Genomic DNA, 19,115 nt, shown 5'->3' on the forward strand with positions numbered 1-19,115 from the left:
AGTGGCCCTGTAATTCTGAAACACACATCAATTAAGTGCTTTGGAACTTTCATTTGATTGAAAATGCAACCCAAGTTCATCATTCTAAAAACTATTTTCTCTCTCACTGTTGAGCCCTCGCCATTAGTCGTACTCACTGACTTTTGTTGTTTGGTTTATAACATTTTCTCCCAGATTTATTACAGCACAGCCTCATAATTTCCAAGTTTCTCCGGTCCTTTGTGACTCAACACATTTGTGCAGGTTTTTCTGCGGCTTCTGTTTTGTTGCTCCAAACCATAGTAACTTCTATACAATGACCTGAGTGCAGCTGCTGTTTCACCTCAATGCCTAAAGCCTTACCAGATTAAATTTTTTGACCACCGTTAGTGAACAACATCTATTTTCCATGAAGCTTTGCAAAGACATTTTATTTTGCTTTCCTGTTGGCACACTATTAATTTGCTGTGTGCCCAATTGAAAATGTATTGCCTCCCAGCACTGGCACTCACTGAAGAAGGAGAAGAATGTGTTAGAGCACATTTAATGCGCCTTAATGTTGTTTCAAGCTTCATAAATCATTACCACAGTGCTCCAATTAGACTTACCTGCACGGTGACATTAATCAGGAGCAAATCATTTATTGCATATAGCAACCTTGGGAAGAAGCAGCTTGCAGTGGATAAATATAAATGTAACTATTACTTTAAGCGACTGCTGAAGTAACGTCGGCACAATATATCACTCGATTAGCATTGACATTTGCTTCATGTTTGATTCTGGTGGATGGCCTGAATAATTACACCGTTTGAAAAAAGTGTGAATGCTCCCTGCGTTTTAAGTGACTACAGGAACTTTAGTTTAAGGTTAAGGATAGGATTTGTTTGGGTTTAGGATGCACACGAAAAGGAATTGAATGAAAGTGAATTTCAGCCCTTGCAAAGAGACAAGTGTTATGTGTGTGTGCGAAGAGAGAAGTGTGTGACGAACAGAAAGTGCAATGCAAGGGAATAAAAAAAGCTTGGCAATTTTCCTGATATTGGATTATGTCTGACTGCTCTGATTTAAAGAAAAGGCTTGTTACTGTATCAGCTCCAACGCTGTGAGTCATCTGTCTGCCAGAGCTTTTACGCATTTCAGTCAGCCGTAAGTGGAGAAGTTTATTGAATATTTTAATAGAAGTACTCAAGAGTTACATTGCTCTCTGATGAAAAAGAATGCATGTCGTTTTGACGTACAATTTATCAAATGTCAAGTTGCAAACCATCTTCATTACTTTAACAGTTACACGAATGGAACCATTTACTTTCCAAATTCAATATTCGGAAGCTATCAGTAGCTTTGCATTATCATGGATTGAACAAAATGTGGAAGAAAATCCAAGATTAAGGACACTTGTGTTGTTTTGTGTGCAAAGATTGTGTGTGTTCAAAAAATAAAACAGTGGCCCTTTTTTTTTTTGCGATAATTTAGCAACTTGCCCTCACCAAAAAGTGCCTCAGATGTCCTCTTTTAGCATGTATATTTTGCTTCTGACTTTAATATGACAGTTACTTGGTCTATAAAACTTTTTGTCTTTGTATTTTTGTTTCAGTCATGGATCGATCACATTTAGCAAACATGCTCATTGCAGCCTCTATAGAATAGCTCTAAAAGCAGAAGTGTTTTCAGAAGTCACATCAAAGATGTGAGAACCTTGACAAGGAAAGAACTTTCTTTAGAATATGTTCTCCAGGAATCGCTTCAATGGACAACATGGAGCAGGTGTCGCCCCGAAAGCAACCACAAAAACAAAAGTCCACTCCCCCAAAAAGAGGGCTCCAAACCCAAAGGTGGCACTGGTCATTCGGGGTAAAATACATAGACTCTTACAAGGTTCCACAGACCACCATGTCCCAGATTCTCACCTCTATTATACAGATATTGAGGAGACGCAGGTGGAAAAACAGGAGTGTAGAAGGGACCACAGGAATGTATATCCAAAGGTCAGCCCCAGGGCTGAAGCCTACTCTGTGCCAAACGGTAAAGGGCATGGAGCGCCATCAGGGCCACCATGTGTTGGAGAGGTTGAGCTAAATCGAGAAGGGTGCATAAGGATACCCTGCACTTTGCAACACAAAAGCAACCGATCGAGAGCAAATGTCAAACGAATCTCGTTTGAAGGGGAAATCCGGACGCCTCCTGAGCAGATGACACCCCCCCTTCAGTACGGCGCAATAGGTCCTGATATGAATGGCAGTAAATATGCAGAGGCAGCTTGCAGGGAATTCTCCTCACCCTGTATTAGACCAAAGAGGCCCTATTCTGCTGGGGACTATGTGGACTACAATTTCAACAGGACTCTCCCAAATATGCTGCCAAGAGGAGATGAGGACAAAGAGGAGGAGTCAAGCGCTGTAATTGAGCACATTCTCAAGGAACTGAGGGGTATCAACAAGATCCAAGAGGAAATCTCTGACCTCAGGGATTATCTCTCTTCAGTTCGAGGGTCTGTGGAGGAAGTATCCTCCTGTGTAGATGCAGTACTGTTGGAAATTGAGTGCATACGTTCAAGCAACAAAACGGCTTCGGGGGTACACTCAGGAACTTGGTCTGGTGTGGAATGCAAAGATGGACAATCCCCTCGCAAAAGACCCTCTAGTGCTTATGGCAGTCTGGGAACTTCTTTGCCAAAGTCTCATTCAAATGTTTTCCCCCAAGTCACCAGTGAGCGCCACAGTGTCCACAGAGAGATATTATTACCACGGGTAGATGAATCTACTGTGTCCCCAATTACTGAATCAGAGGATCCTCAGGAGTTGGAAGATCAAGAGGATACTTCTGAACATAGTTCAGATATCCCAGGAGGTGCTATTGCGAGAAAGTTGAGCTTTCGCTATCTTGAAACACAGGACTGTCAGGACTGCTTGAGCACTAGTTCGTTGTCTTCTGGTCATAGCTCTAAGTCTGATTTAGATCAGGAAGGACCATCATGCAGTGGTGGAAGTAAGCAGCTGGGAGCTGATGATGAGAGCAAACGTTGGAGTAAAACTGTTCCATCGTACAGTGCTGCTGGGGAAACGGTGTGGCATCAAGAAATACCTTATCTCAGCAGGAAATGTCCGGAAGAGTCCGGAGACAACACTACTCTTTGTTATGAAGGAGCCAGTACCTGGGATTACTATAACGATTCAAGAGGATGTAGTGTATCTGGGCAGTGTTCCACGGAAAGCTCAGAACATCTGTCAGTTCGATCAGGGAAACATTACAACTCACCTGCCAGCACCTCTAGCAGGGAGGACCGTCAGTCGCGGAGGAGGAAGCCTCAAAGCCAGACTGGGATTTGTGTTCAAAGAGAAACCACGTTTGAATCCCCGTCTATACGATATGATTGTGATGCTGATTCATCCTTCTCTCAAGGTGTCGGTTATCAGTCAGTTGAACGGTATGATCAAGAAACCGGGACTTTTGATTATGAGAGATCAATTGACCCAAGCTACATCCCGGCGGACTCCGAAATACAGAGTTATCAGGAAACATATGCGTCACATGAGGACTCTTTATCTGTGACATGGACTGATACATCCCTGTGTATTGCAGCTGCTGCTGTTGATAAACCATTCAGCCAAGAGACTCATCCCAACAACCAAAGCCTGGACAGAGACCCTCATCCTGCCAGTACAGCTGATGGTCAAGCTGGTGGTTTTAATGTCAAGCGCATAAGCCAAGCTATGTTTGACTTTAGCACTGTCCTGCGGGGCGCACTGCGCAAACTTGATGCTCCTGGAGGCCAGAACCCTGAAGACTTTGAAATTTCAATACAGTATGACCGACCATTAAGCTATGAGTTAGAAGTGGAGCAAACATCTAGCCAAGTCTTTGAAGAGGCCAATGCCAATAATTGTAGCACTGTCGAGGAAGAGAAAAAGAATGATATTCTTGAACAAGTAGATGTCTCGTCGTTGGAACCTGAAACCAACAGAAGCCTGACAGTGGCGTCAACAGACCCTTCCCAAAATCTGTCACGCTTAGAGAAGCTTCCAGCATGTCCAGAGGAACTGCCTGTCCCCTTTGACCCAGTGTCTGCTTGTACTGATATGCTGCCTTTACCCAAAGACCATCTCCAACAGCCGCTAGAGGACCAGGCAGAAGTTCCTCCAGATGATAATGCTGCAGCCCAAGTCCTGCAATGCCCAGCTGCAAAAAAACTCTCTGTCTCCCACGTGGTTGATGAGCCTGCAGCAGCGGTGGAGAGATCAGAAATGGAAGTGCCACAGCAGCCCTCGACTCAAATGGTAGCCGCAGAGGGAAGTGAAGGAGCGGATGCTGCTGACTCGTCGATGGAACTGAGTCAAATGGATGAACGGAAACTAAAGTGCCTAAGGACCTTCCAGCAGATCTTGAGAGAGAAAAGGGAGAACAGGCGTAGCCTCGCCACTGTGACCATGACTACTGTCTCTCAGGACGACTTATCACGAGGTAGCAATCGCAGGAGTTTCCCCCCTTTTTTGTTGTTTCATTGTGTGCATTTTTTCATCCATATATACCAGACACGGCGCAGGAGGAAGGGGTGCTGAGAGGATTACAACACCTCTTACTGCTGAGGGCTTTTAACTGCACAAAAGTTGGACAACAGCATAATTGTAACATACAGTTTTAAGATAAAAGCTACTATTTTAAGTAGGTCATAACATAACATTGAATGGAAAATTCTATTATCTACATTGTTGCCATGTCTCTCAGCACGCCAACTGTGAATGACTTTCGTCATAATTTGTCCACTTTATTTCAGAATCCTTTGTGAATTTTATTTTTGTTTGCATTTATTATTCTATGTAATTCCACTCTCATTTCCTGCCTTTCTTTGCCACAAATTATGTTTTGACAATTTGTCCTCACATCATTGTCGCTTCCGGCGTGCTGTGGCTGCAATATGTAAAGGGTCTCTGAGGATTTGCTCTTTGAATTACTACACAAAACAGCCCCCTCTCCAAATATTCTCTTGGTTGTATTTACTGCAGTGATCTTGGCTGATACCATTATTCTCTACCCCTGTGAGAAGAGTGCATCAACTGCCATTGACGAGTCCCCTAACTCTTCACTGTAGCCCCAGCAGTGGCCATTTGCGGAATTAGAAAACATTAATTATGTCCTTGGAAAGCACACCCGATGTTATAGAGGAATAGGAAGGGACGAAGTCATTTTCGAGATGAATTATGCATGTTAATGAAACATTTACGACCTCAGACTCTCTTACATCAGAAAAACAAAGTAGCGCTGCTGCTTCAACACTGTTTGAGTTTTTCCTGAGACCGCATGATTTTTTTGTTTTTGTTTTGCATGTGTGTCGAAAGTGTCTCAACACAATTTTCTTTGTCTGATCTTCTTTCCTTCTGTTTTCCAGATGGAAGTCAAGATGGAGATCAGGTTACCTCTTTTGTGGTTTTGTGGCTCTTTGAAGTGTCAGCATGACATCAGAAATGAATTTGTATCTGTATGATCAGTTTTATGTATGTATGTATATATATATATATATATGTTCATATTACTCATTATACATTTTCTTATTTGATCTTTCAATGTTTTTTGATGTGATATTGAGAAAAGAATTGTGTAGAATTTTACGAGACGGTAGCTGCAGCCTTTTGCTTTACCATGGAGATTTGATCTTTTAGTCATAAAAATCTCGTGCATGCATGAATTGATCTGTATTGACTGACAACAAATAACTGATGAAAACCGCATTGACGTCCAACATGTTTGTCTGTCACTATAGTGTTTTCTTTACTAGCTGTCACAAAAAAGAAAACCCACACACAGTTAAATCAATACTCTATGTGCCTCCCAGATGTATATGTGGTCCGGTAGGTGTTTATAAGGTGAAACAGATTTACGATGCTCGCATTGCAAGGGGTCAGAGTGATTGATTGGAAAGGTCTCTTTGGCGTGCAGGACAGAAACTCAACCAGCCAATTTCCAACCCAGCCCACTTTCTCACCTCTGTCTCGTCTCAATTTGTGCGCATGGAAGCAGTAAAGTTCAGTGGCTTTCTAATGGCTAAACCTGTGACCCTTGACTCTGTATTTCAGAACCGTGAACAGGACGGTGACCCCAGCAAGCATGCATGGGCCAAGCCAGGGTCAGTAAACAGCCAGAATTGGAAAGATTCCACAGTGAAATGTTTGAACCTCGTTTCATTTAAAGGCGATGATTTTGCTCTGTGTCTCACAGTGGAAACACGCCCTTCGGCATCGACAGCATGCCGGAGCTGCGCAAGAAGAGGCCCATCCCTCTTGTTAGCGAACTGGTGAGTAAATGACCCACTATTTGGCCCCATGACATTTTAAAAATTTCACCTTCACCAACCTTAAATACTTCCTTAATTAAAAAAAAAAAATCTTTGAGCTTTCATTTTTATTGATATTAAATGAGCAGTCGTCAGGACTGTGTTTCCTTGTCAAAAGTTTTCTCTACGGTTAATTAGAAACGATTCCTGACCTTTGCCGCTGATAAATTATTCCTTTTTGCTTTGTTGCTCGGTTGAGATCCTTGTTGCAACCAGGGTGCAACAGTGGGAGGGTCACCTTTGATTTTCTTTTTTCTTCTTCTTTTAGTAATGATTTGCTCGCTTTTGTTCCTGCGCTGAAGATCAAAGCAAAATGCACACACACAGCGCAGGCCAAGGGACATGATTATTTAAAACGCTCTAAATAGCAAACTTGATCTTTTAGGACAGATTACTCACACACTCCTACAGGATGAAGGCACGTAAGAGAAGTATTTTTTGCAGTGGCACCCACTGTGCATTTTTCTTTGGCTTTCGCAGGTGCCACAGCGCAGGATCAAAGATGAAAGCTTTTGATTCTCTTTACAGGGGATTGTTTTTATGTCTCTAACCTTTGATTTTTTTTCTTGTTCCTTTTTCCTCATGTTGCTCTGTCTGCCCGGCCTTCAGGCGATGGTAAGTCAAAGACGAGTGAAGAATCACCTGTTTTTTTTCTTTTTCTTTATTGTTAAATCTACTTAAAAAAAAAGAAGCTGTTTCTGACTGTCATCGAGACATTTTTGTTTGATGGATGCTAACACAGTTCGTACAAATATCAGTCCCTGTCACCTAGCAAGAAAAGAAAAACCTCCCCATCCCTGTGTGTTTTGCGCCTTAAATATTCATTTCCTTGGATTTCCTTAGAGAGCTGACTCATTCGATCAAAGAGGGTTTTGACTTGACCCTCCATCTTCCAGCAGGAGAGTCACAGGAGACAAAAATATATGGAAAGAATGTTGAAGAAATTCAGTTGTAGTCTCGCTTACTGTTATTTTGATTCTTCACTTTGGCTAAATGAACTTGGCTGTCATCTGCTTTTTATATTATCACAATAGCAACATGGCAGTTTGCACAACACTGTGTCATCACTCAAGTTCATCTTTAAAGTCCCATTTCATGCAAAATTCATTTTCACATTGTTTGAAATTTGATTGCATCGTTTTGCTTTTCCAAATGGACCCTCCGGGGAACGCGAGCATCAGGACATTGAGGGAGTTTTGAAATGATGAAAACAGAGCGAACACCAGCAATATGTGCACACACCACAACATGCATTTGTTGAACTTCAAACAATACGCTTTACTGAAGTATTGAACAAACAATGCTGGTCAGCATGTTTAAGATCACCTAAAGGCTTTAGGGTGATTACATTTCCTGCCTTACCAAGCAAATATGAGTTTTCAGACCTCATATTATCCTCCAATGTGACTTCTGCAGGTTCACATGCTGATATGCCCCACAGCTTTTTATCCCAGCATGGGGAGGAATGAGTTTTTTCACATCTTGGTTAAAGTATTTCCCAAGCCCGGGCATGTCTCGTTCCATGGTCCTGACCTCTCACTGTGGAGGCGCCAAAGTCTCAGCGGTGATAAAAGTCTGGGCATGAAAAAGAGAGATGAGAAAATACGATTCCCGTTGAGCCTGGAGAAATCAGACACCCTGTGCTCTCTCTCTCGCCACATGTGAGACTTGATGTCCTTCTGTCTTGTAACTCTAATCAAAGCAACTGCCATCCATCCAAAACACCACATTGGACAAATTTAAAGAGCCCGTGTGTGTCACACTTGAAGGCTTCTTTTACTTGACCTGTTGCCCTTTGCTGTAATAGTGGACCAAGTTTTCCCATTGAAAGCTACAGCAAGTTGAGAACTAAATGAACCCACACACACATTTCCTCAATCCTTAAAGTCTTGTTTATGTTTTTCTTTTGCTTTCTTTTTCTCTGTTCTTCATGGCTGTTCTTCTTCTCCTTCTTTCCAGTCCATGATCCAGTCCAGGAAAGCCGGACTCGCCCACACGATGGCGACTAGGACCTCCCTGAAAGACGAGGAGCTCGTGAGTGGACGGGCGAGCTTGCACACACACACACACACACACACACACACACACACACACACACACACACACACACACACACACACAGTCATTTTTTCTCCTCCAGCCGCTCTCCTACTGTCGCAACGCTGTGTTGCCATAATGTGATATTCAGCAGCGCGTCAGCTGTGAAGTTCCCTGCGTCAACTCACCACTGCTGGTTTTAAAGTAGGTCAGATTTAAATGTATCAGACTTTTGTGATTGCCTACGCAGGTAACGTTACGGCTCATTATTGGAGTTTTACGCTTGTGCGGCTATTTATCAAATTAAATGTACTGTGTATTAAAAGGAAATGATGACAAATGGTCACACACCACGCACTTTGCTAAACATCCAGTGTTTAGCAAATCAAGCTGGGCCTCCAGTCGAGGCGTCCTCCCCTCCTGCGTTCACCTCCTCCCACACGCCTCCTACGCTGTAAAACTACAGGATTTAGTTCAGCACTCAAGGAGGCAGCTACTCCGAAAACACAAATCTGCTCTGACACACGCAAACCACATTATTAAATCTCCTCATTCTCTTTGACCGCTGCTCGTCTCCGCTATCTTCTCTGTCGGCGTCGCCATCACTCTTAAACATGTCTGGGACATCTCAAAGACCCCCCTGCCCTCTCTTCTCTCTCTCTCTCTCTCTCTCCCCCCTCCCCCCTCACTCTCTTTATGTTTTCCTCTTGCTCCATCAGAGAAACCATGTGTACAAGAAGACCCTGCAGGCTCTGATCTACCCCATCTCCTGCACAACGCCGCACAACTTCGAAGTTTGGACGGCCACCACGCCCACCTACTGCTATGAGTGCGAGGGTCTGCTGTGGGGCATCGCCCGGCAGGGCATGCGCTGTGCCGAGTGCGGGGTCAAAGTGCACGAGAAGTGCCAAGAGCTGCTGAACGCTGACTGCCTGCAGAGTGAGCCTTTGTCCTAAATTACCTGCAGCCTGTTGAGCAGACAGTGCAGTGATTTTGCCCTTTTTTGCTATAGATTTTACATTTTTGTGTGTGTGTGTGTGTGTGTGTGTGTGTGTGTTTGTGTGTGTGTGTGAGAGAACAAATAGGTTCTTAAGAGTGAGGAGCAGTTGAAATTGATTGACAGGCTTCTGATCAATCAAAAGCTTTTGAACTTAGTTGTCTGACATCTTTAAAGGCCTCCGGCAATTAGGTTGGGTCGACAGCAGAGTCTGTCTGTCTGGGGAATCCATTTGAGAATCCACACTTTCTGAGATATCGCGTCTCTGCAACTTCTCTCCAACTTCTCTCCAACTCGTCCAACCTTCTTCCTCCGACTTTGCATTCACAGGAGCGGCAGAGAAGAGCTCCAAGACGGGGGCGGAGGACCGGACCCAGCACATCATCATGGCCATGAAGGACAGGATGAAGATCCGCGAGAGGAACAAGCCCGAGATCTTTGATGAGATCCGGAGGCTCTTCATCGTCACCAAGATGATCCATGTGCAGAACATGAAGAGCATCAAGCAAAGCGTCCTGGACGGCACCTCCAAGTGGTCGGCCAAGATCACAATTAACGGTGTGTTCAGCCAGAATTTCTATACATATTGCATGTGTACCCTCCCATACAGTAGGTGGCAGTATGCATTGTTTTGACTTGCAAACTACCAATATAAAAAATAAACTGCTACCTACCTACCTACCTATCTATCTATCTATCTATCTATCTATCTATCTATCTATCTATCTATCTATCTATCTATCTATCTATCTATCTATCATCCTTTCTTCTCTTTCTGGCTACTGTTTCCAAAGAGCTGTCACAAGATATATTTTTTTTTTAGTCCAAAATGCAATTAGCCTTTTTAATGAATGAAATCAGTCAGCTTCTTGCTGAATTTATGCAAAAGTTCTTCAGGTCGATTATACTGGAGAATCGTTCATCATTGGAAGTTCGAAGCTGCAGAAAACCCTCAAAGTTGAATTTTGTAGAAACCTCTATTTTATTTATTGAATTTCTTTGTCTTGACTCTGGTTAAAATACCAGTGGTGCTTCAGCTGGGCGGCAGTGTCGACTGCAGAGGCATCTCCCAATAAATGTCTGACCCAGTTCAAATAAGTTCAGGTGATCAGAGAGACCTGGACTTCAGCGGGCAAACCTCATTTTAAAATACTGGCTTCTTGGGTGGGAAAACAAAGAAACATAGAGGCCACCGTGACTGTGATGTCAAGTGAAGTAACTGGCTCACTTAGACTTTCTTGCATTCAAGTCGACAATCAGGAATTCCAAATTTCCCACATGTCACGAATGGAGCGCCACCAGTCACAGCTGTTCCTCCTTTTTCCTTTCTAACCCTGATCAAACATCCTCATGCCACCCGCTGGCCCCGGCACCGCAGTAGACAGAGACACAGACACAGACACACAGGCAGAAAAGTCACCCCACGTCGTGGCCACCAAGTTGCCACGGCAACCATCACACCTTGTCTTTTCGATTCAGCGGCTGTGAGCTGCACGCGAGGAGGGCACTCAGGCTGCTTCTGGGATCCAGTCCCACTCAGACCTTAAACCCATCAATTCTCAAATGCACGACAACCACCGAGCAGTCTGACCTTTGACCCCGGAGGAGCTTAGAGGACGAGCAGGACCGCGGTGACGGGTGAGCTAGAGGTTGGAGGGCACCCAGCAGCTGTGAACCTGCTTCAGCAACCATCACTGTTTTATTGTCCCAGAATTCCAGCTCTGTGCCACACAGTATTTTGGCTTGGACCTGGAGATACTGGATATGAATTTGGTATTGATCCGATACCAAATAAATACAGGGCCAGTATCAACGATACCAATACTTTTGACGGGATACATCACAACAGTTGAATGATTTTTTTGAGTTTTAAATGTATTATTTAGTTGAACATGCATGCAACACAATAAAAAGTAGGTAGCGCAAAATAAAAATAAAAAGCAGCAATGTAACAGAATGCACTAAAACAAATAAACCTAGCAATATCAGCAACACCAGAAAAACTAGGTTCCAGCACACACAGAAAAACAGAGTGAGGCTGTAGGTCCTTCATGACCTGAGCAGAGAAGCTCTGAGGAAGTTGGATTCATTTGCCAGACATCTACAAGAGAAACTGCTACAAAATTACTGATCTGATACAAATATTCATCTTGGTATCGGTACTGTTGGCATTTACATCGATATTCCCAGCCCTTCATTTTGGCTCTGTGAAACAAACTTATGGCTCCGTCCCAAACGCGATCCTGCACTTCAACACGAGGGCTCGGTGATTGCGCGACCGTCGGCGGCGCTAATTGACACTGTTGTCTCGAGTGCGGCAGGTTAAACACATCAGACGGGCTCTATTTAAACGGGCCGATAAATCATTCAGGCTTCGCGTTTGCACTTTTTCATCACGGCTCGGGCGTGTTTGCGAGCCGAGTGGTGATTGAACTTGATGGCCGTCTGACAGGAAGCGCTCTGCAGGGTGAAGGGGGGGGTGGGAGGGTTGGGCTCTTTGAAGAGCGCGCCGGTTCCCTTTGGGGATAGCTCATTCCATAATTCATTTCATAATTCCCTTTAACGCAGATCAAATGGATGAGTCGCAGAGAGCGGGTGAACCTGGTGAGGGCTGTGCCATCGTGACAAGTCTCGGCTGTGGGGGGATTAAAAAAAAGAAGAAAAAAACTTGTCAGCGAGCTCAACTGTTGGCTGTTGTTTCGGCACCAGATTAAAGATGAACTGATTTGTTCAATGTGTTTTAATCCAATTGAATACATTTTTTGCTTTTTTTTAATGTTTTTTTGCATTTGTGTTGCTGCGTGACAAATGTTTTTTGTGACTCCTGCCGCTGTTGTGTAACTGTGCACGGCCAAGAAAAGCACTGCAGGTGTCGCTGCTCTAATGTCACCGAGCGTCTCATTTGCTTGCTGACATTTGACTCCCAGTGAAGACTTTCTTTTCGCTCATTACCGCGACTCTCTCCGCTGCATGTGACAATGACTGAGTATCTTCTGAGCACAACTCAGCCCAGCGGCTTTTATCTTCAGCCGTCGACGCTTTTCTCCTCCCAAACGCGGACACAAAAGGAAAAGCCGGACGCATTGTCCTCCGGGCACCAGTTGTTCTCGAGCCGTCTAAGACATTTCATGTGCTCAAACAACAGTATGCAAAGATGAATCATTCCGGGTTGAATATGCATATTGGAGCGAGTTCCCTTTGAGCCCCTCAGCGCAGTCTTGAAAGTGCTGCTCAAACAGTTGTGTCACAACAACCGTTTGATTAATTTGTCAGACACGTTTGTTGCCCAAAATCCAGCCGTGAGTCATGAGTTTTGCTGGTACGGGGCTTTGCGTAACAGTGTGGGTGATATCTGCTTTTTATTTTCCGTGTGCGTGAATGAGGCAGAGAGACGAGGCTCACCAGTAGGTGTTTGTTGTTCTTATGCAATTGTTTCTCTCAGTAACTCTATGCTTGTTTCTTTATTTTGTGTGTGTTTAGTTGTCAGTGCGCAGGGTCTCCAGGCCAAGGACAGGACGGGCTCCAGCGACCCCTATGTCACCATCCAAGTTGGGAAGACCAAGAAGAGAACCAAGACCATCTACGGAAACCTGAACCCCGTCTGGGAGGAAAAGTTCAGCTTGTCAGTCCAGCTCCTTGTTTCTTTGGTTTGCTTGTTTTTCATACCAATTGAGAAGTGTCCACAAGGGGTTGATGATTTCTCGCTCCGCCCCTTGTGTCTCCACAGCGAGTGCCACAACTCGTCGGACCGCATCAAGCTGCGCGTGTGGGACGAAGACGACGACATCAAGTCCCGCGTGAAGCAGCGTCTGAAGAGAGAGTCCGACGACTTCCTGGGCCAGAGCATCATCGAGGTTCGGACCCTGAGCGGAGAGATGGACGTCTGGTACAACCTGGGTGAGTGACGGAAGCTCACGCCACTGCTGAGGAGCACAGGAGAGGAGCGCTGAGGAGAGGTCCTGGTGACAATGTTCACACTTCAATTCAAAAAGTCAACATTTGATGGTCCTGTAACATGTAAAAGTCACTTCAGTCTTAATAACGGACCCAACAAAAGTCCATCGTTTTCTTCTTTTGTCTACTGCACTGTGCTTCAACGCCCTGTTCCATAGATGGTCCTTTTGTGATGTCACAAAGGTCACTTGATTCTTAACTGGTTGCTGCAGCAGCCAGACGTTGAGAACTTGATGCAGTCTCTTGATGAAAACCTTTAAAATGGGTAAATGTAGGATCTTTCTGCTGTTCCTGTGGATCCACCTGGTGTTTTAGCTGTGTCTGTGTCTGTGTGTGTGTGTGTGTGTGTGTGTGTGTGTGTGTGTGTGTGTGTGTGTGTGTGTGTGTGTGTGTGTATGTGTATTTGTGCGTGTGTGTGTCTGTGTGTGTGTGACGGGTTCACAGAAAAGAGAACAGACAAGTCGGCCGTGTCTGGCGCCATCCGTCTGCAGATCAGCGTGGAGATTGAGGGCGAGGAGAAGGTGGCACCCTACCACGTGCAGTACACCTGCCTCCATGAGGTAGCGCAATGCACACACACACACACACACACACACACACACACACACACACACACACACAAACACAATCCTAGATCTGAGAAGGAGAAAAACCCATTTAAACTTGTAAACATCTTGTATGCACTTCCTGTTGTGCCACAACGTAACAGGAAGTGAAATGACATTCATCTCAAAGAGAACCAGTAAGAATCCTGAACGCCTTCCGCTTCCACTTCACATCCCTGCAGAGCATCTTCCACTTCTCCACCGATGTGGAGGGCGGCGGCGTGGTGAAGATCCCGTCGGCTCAGGGCGACGACGCCTGGAAGGTCTACTTTGACGAGCTCCACCAGGACATCGCCGACGAGTTCGCCATGCGTTACGGCATTGAGTCCATCTACCAGGCCATGACGTAAGCCCCGCCCGTCAGCGTGATCACCACTCATAGCCGATCGCTGCCGACGCTCCCAGCCGGCTCTGGCGCAGGAGCAGGAAAATCACATCAGGAAAGACTTTATTTGAATGTGTTTGTGGCCAATATTTACAGAAGAAAGTGTGTGTGTGTGTGTGTGTGTGTGTGTGTGTGTGTGTGTCTGTGTGTCTGTGTGTCTGTGTATAACAGTGGGCGGGGCTTTCATCATCTATTAGCGGCATTGCAAATTTGTTTATCTCGTCTAATGAGAAAAGATGACCTGTCACCTCAGAGATTTCCAGGCTCTTTTGATTGGATCATCGCGTGCAAGTCGAGACTCACAAGCGCCCACGAGGCCACACACACACATGAGCGCGCAGGCTCTCACACACACACACACACACACACACACACACACACACAATTTTAAGCACACTTTGGATTACATTAATAACGTTGTAATTAGACCTTGAAGGGGCCGGAGGAGGTCTTGCACGGTTTGATCGGAGAGCCGCAGGAGCACAATTACGTAAGGGCGGTATATTAGAACGCGTTGAGAAAAGAGCAGCTGTGTGTGGAAATGGCCCAGACTTTGTCCCTGTGGAAATGAGGATATGAGCCAATCTATAATGCAGCCAAATGAAAACAGTGATTGAGAGGCAGAGACGCTGCTGCAAGCTTCTCACTAGCTCCTTCTTCAGACCTTCACTACCTGGAGCCCGTTTGGCTCTCGACACAATTTGCATTTATTCAGTTAGTTAGTGATTTAGTTTATGTCTTGTATGTATCTTTTTTTTTTTTGTTATTTAACTTTTTATTAGAGAAAAAGCAAATCATACATGCGCTTCTGCAGTTTGTAGACACGTAATTCAGTCGCCTCAACGCAGGTAGTGAACTCAAGCTTTTATCACTGTACCGAAAGTTGTGATACATTTGTTAATAATTTTTATGGATTTATTTTATTTTAATATATATTTTTACATTGGCCAACCTGCATTCAAATGTTCTAACTTGCCATTTTATTTCAAAGCCTGCTAACCGCAGCATCCATTCCTCCGTCCCGCCCTCTCTCCCTCCCTCCTTCCTTCCTTCCTTCTCCTCCGCAGCCATTTCTCTTGTCTGTCCTCTAAGTACATGCTGTCAGGGGTGCCAGCGGTGATGAGCATGCTGCTGGCCAACATCAATGCCTTCTACGCCCACCCGACCGCCTCCACCAACGTCCCGGCTCCAGCCAGATTCGCAGCCTCCAACTTTGGGGTAAGTGACCGGCGTCGGCTCAACAAGACCAGGCAAATTCTTTGCAGTCCTCTTTTTTTTTTTCAATTGAGAGGACTGAGAATGGAAAAATATCCTTCATGCAAAATAAAAGAGTGAGCAGTCACCGTTCCATCACACTTACAGGTCAGAACAGGGAAACATTGTCTCTCTCAGCCAGGGTTGCCAGCCAAATAGCCCCTCAAAACCAAACCAGCTACGAATAAAAAGCCCGCTGCCAGAAGTCAAATCTATAAAAGCACTTGTAACACATTTTGTATTTCTCAAAGCTGTTGAAATTTATTTCAACAGCTGTGAAAATTACAAAATGTGCAATATCAGCATCAATTGTCAGCATCAGTATTAAAGTTTTTTCACAAAACAGTTCTTTTATCTGGGCTTTTAACAGCCATGTATAGTGTATTATAACCAATAAAATACCACATACTTATATATTTGTATGTATAGTGAGGATATAGTAAACCAATGTTCATAAGCTATGTATATGCTTTTTTTTCTGTTTGCACTGTGAACTCAATGATTATTCATAGTAATATCCTCAACGTGCATCTGAATAAATTAGCTTTGAATTTCCTTCCTGTCACTTATGGAAAAATGAATAATTAAACAGATATAATACCACTGAAAGCCCCCAAATAGCAGGGAGTAAAATCTAAAAAGTGCGAGTGGAGTTTGAAATGTGGCGTCCTGCCTACAAGAGGTGACCCTCTGTTCATCTTCCCTGAGGGACCGTGTGTCCTGGACTGAGCCTGCGGCTGCTGCTCCTGTGTGCAGCTCATCATCGCACTCATTTCAAGCTTCCATCCTGCCACTCTGGGATCTTCGGGATGTCTCTGACGTTTGCAGATGGCTCTGTCGGAACCACAAACGGGTTAATGTCGGCCGGAGGCCAGGATAATGATCGCATGGGTTGGTTTTACCAAAGGGACGAGGTGAAGTGAAGGTGGAGGTGTGGATGGAGGTGCAGCTTTGCTCGTGGTCGACGGCTGCTGGTTTCTGGCCTGCAGACAGACTCGCTCTCACTGTGAGCCACAGATGTGTGTGGATCCACTTCTGGCTTTGGAATGAAGCCCTGCTGGATGAGCATATGATTTTATGTCGCTCATTAAGTTTTACTCAAATGCAGTGGGGGTATTTTCTTATTTTTTTCTGTCTCTGTGTTTTGATTATGAGACGGTGCAGAGACGCTTTGACGGAGCGACACTAACAAACGAACGCACGATTCTGATTGTGAGTCATTGTTCTGTGAAACAGAAATCTTTGGGGTTTGTTTCTCAAACCCACAGCACCACTCATTTTCTTCTCTGCTAGCTCAGTTAGGTGGCTGCAGTCCTCTGCTGGTGCATGAAGCAAAGAAAATGTGTGTCGCACTGCTGCTTTTAAAACCAAACTCTCAACCCTGCCGACTTTGGAGGGAAACTATGACTTGTATGGAGAGAAGAACTCATTGCTGCCCAAAAAAAACAAGCTCTGTTACTCTGAGCAGAATTAGCAGCAGTCTGTTGCAGCCCAGTCCAGTCCAACACAAATATTATGTTGTATAACTTGCATAAATATTCCAATACCAAATTTATTCAGACATCATGAAATTAATACAAGTGACCTTTGGCCTCTACAATGACAAATAATCAAAGTGGTGGCCATTGACTCCTACACATTTATGTGTTCAGCCGACTACTGTTGGACACTTGTTGATGCTGCATTCATGAATGTAGCGCCACCTGTTGGGCAAACATTGTGCAACAGTACACAGTGTTTGCTTAATTTGGTCAGACTTTGAAAGAGGTATCTATATGTATAGAAGCACTTGTATAAATTAAGTATTTGTACATATTTCTTTCTTTCTTTTCCTGATGTGTGTGTGCATTATTTTGGCGGACTGCTCATGGTGTGAGCGCTGAGCATCGCAGTCGCTGCCTCTTGCGGTAAACGGAAAATTTATTTGGTTTGCCGGTGAGCATTGAATCATTTATTAATTAAAAAAACAACTGTCTAGCACAGAGGGACACCTAAGTTTAGCTAGCGGAGAGACTTTATTACACCACTGCGTGAAGTATATTTTACAGCCGTGCAGCGTATCTGTCAGCGAGATGAAGTGCACCTGTTCCGAACTCCACCAATTTAAAGGCAATAACTTCATTTTATGCTGCAACGGGAACTCGCACAGTCATTTCCTGGAGCTTTTAATACTTGGATGTAGATAATTTGTAATTTTCTAAAAGGGTTTAACGGCAGTTTGGATTCTAAAGTATTCCTCTCTCATCAGCCTTCTCCAGAATATGCACTGATAGCCAAACTTGGTTGCGAGTCTGCTGAAGAGAAATTGTTGCTTAGTTATTGTACTTCTGTCGAGGTTGCCAGTCGCTCTCGATCTTTTGTCTGCAAGTTAAACACTGCACACGCACTTTTAAAGAGGGGATTCTTCACCCTGTTTTTGTCTCTTGCGCACCACTACCTTCCTCACTGACATGAGAGCACCTGAGTGGGAGCAGAGCTGCTGCAGCGGTGGGTGTCAGTAATGACTAAGCAGCTCGCTGCAATTTTGGCATAAGAAATTTAAGGGTTTTGAAAATGGCTGCTGTGCCGCCTGCCAACAGAGGCATGAATCTGTTCAGCTGACTGATGGTTTTCACCATTGGAGGTTGAAATTGTTCCCGAGAGGGTTGCTACTACCTGTCTGTTATTTGACTAAAACTTAGTCATGCAGATATATTGGAACGATTCCCAAATTGTTTCTTAAACAAACTGCATAATCCCCATAATCATTTCCTCACAAATTTCTGGTTTAATATATGAGACAGCTCATTCAAAATTGAAGTTCTCACCACTATCACAGATGAAAGCTGTGGTTTCTCTTCTAATCCATGTAATGATTTTGTAGTTTCACCAAGAGAAAGAATTACTTTAGAAAGTCAATGCAATAAAAAAAAAAACCCTGGTAGCCATGAGAAAAGTTCCTGAAGAATGCAAACTAATTGCTCGTTCAGACTGCCAGCCAAAATCCAATTTTTAGCCCATCCAGATTGATGCCTCTGCTCCGACGTCGTTGCTACAGTCAATAATGTGGCCCAGTCTGAACAGAGCCAGATCCCATTTGGGCGCTCAGTCAGCCCTAAAATCGTATTTGAGAAGGAATCTGATTTGAATCAGCTTAACTTTCCATGTTTGTTTTGGCTTGAAACATGTTAACTTTGCAGTCAATTTGTGGTCAGTTACTAGTGGACAGCCTTCCAGACACCGGACTGGCCGTGTTTGAGTACATGGACATCACCACCTGCTTTATCCATTTCGTATGTCTCAGGCCGCTCCATCGACATAGTGGTGAGCGAAAATTGTGTTGAGTTTCAGTTTAGGGCAAACTGAATTCCAATGGGAGCTCGGCACCTGGACACATTAAGCTGAGACAGCGTCCTAAAGCGCTTCCCAATTATTCCGGCAGCTTGTCACGATTTTTCGGCTGCCGTCTCAATTATTGAAATGTTTTCTCGGCTGGGTGCCACGGCACCTCCTGGAACAGGCCCACACGAGCCGCCTCCTCCTCCTGTTGAAGTGAACTTTTTATTATCTGGTGGTGGTTCCACACCTGCCCCGTGAGGG

The 19,115-nt window shown here is 44.5% G+C and overlaps 1 protein-coding gene across 9 annotated transcripts in view; it reads left to right on the forward strand.

The window, feature by feature from the left end:
* LOC142902074 (protein unc-13 homolog B-like) overlaps positions 1–19,115 on the forward strand; it is a 104,737-nt gene that overhangs the window by 60,072 nt on the left and 25,550 nt on the right. For 8 of the 9 annotated variants that reach the window (XM_076046887.1, XM_076046884.1, XM_076046886.1 and 5 more), the window contains 10 exons: positions 6,048–6,097; positions 6,190–6,265; positions 8,264–8,338; positions 9,061–9,280; positions 9,669–9,896; positions 12,819–12,960; positions 13,066–13,235; positions 13,737–13,852; positions 14,080–14,243; positions 15,350–15,500. In XM_076046887.1, the coding sequence (XP_075903002.1) occupies positions 6,048–6,097; positions 6,190–6,265; positions 8,264–8,338; positions 9,061–9,280; positions 9,669–9,896; positions 12,819–12,960; positions 13,066–13,235; positions 13,737–13,852; positions 14,080–14,243; positions 15,350–15,500 (1,392 nt within the window). Of the gene's footprint in view, positions 1–1,573; positions 4,438–5,362; positions 5,386–6,047; positions 6,098–6,189; positions 6,266–8,263; positions 8,339–9,060; positions 9,281–9,668; positions 9,897–12,818; positions 12,961–13,065; positions 13,236–13,736; positions 13,853–14,079; positions 14,244–15,349; positions 15,501–19,115 lie in introns of all 9 variants that reach the window. The other variant, XM_076046889.1, reaches the window with a different exon arrangement.

This window comes from Nelusetta ayraudi, unplaced genomic scaffold, assembly GCF_046127955.1.
Source record: "Nelusetta ayraudi isolate G7.1 ecotype Tasmania unplaced genomic scaffold, CSIRO-AGI_Nayr_v1 ptg000092l, whole genome shotgun sequence".
NCBI classification, from domain to species: Eukaryota; Metazoa; Chordata; class Actinopteri; order Tetraodontiformes; family Monacanthidae; genus Nelusetta; species Nelusetta ayraudi.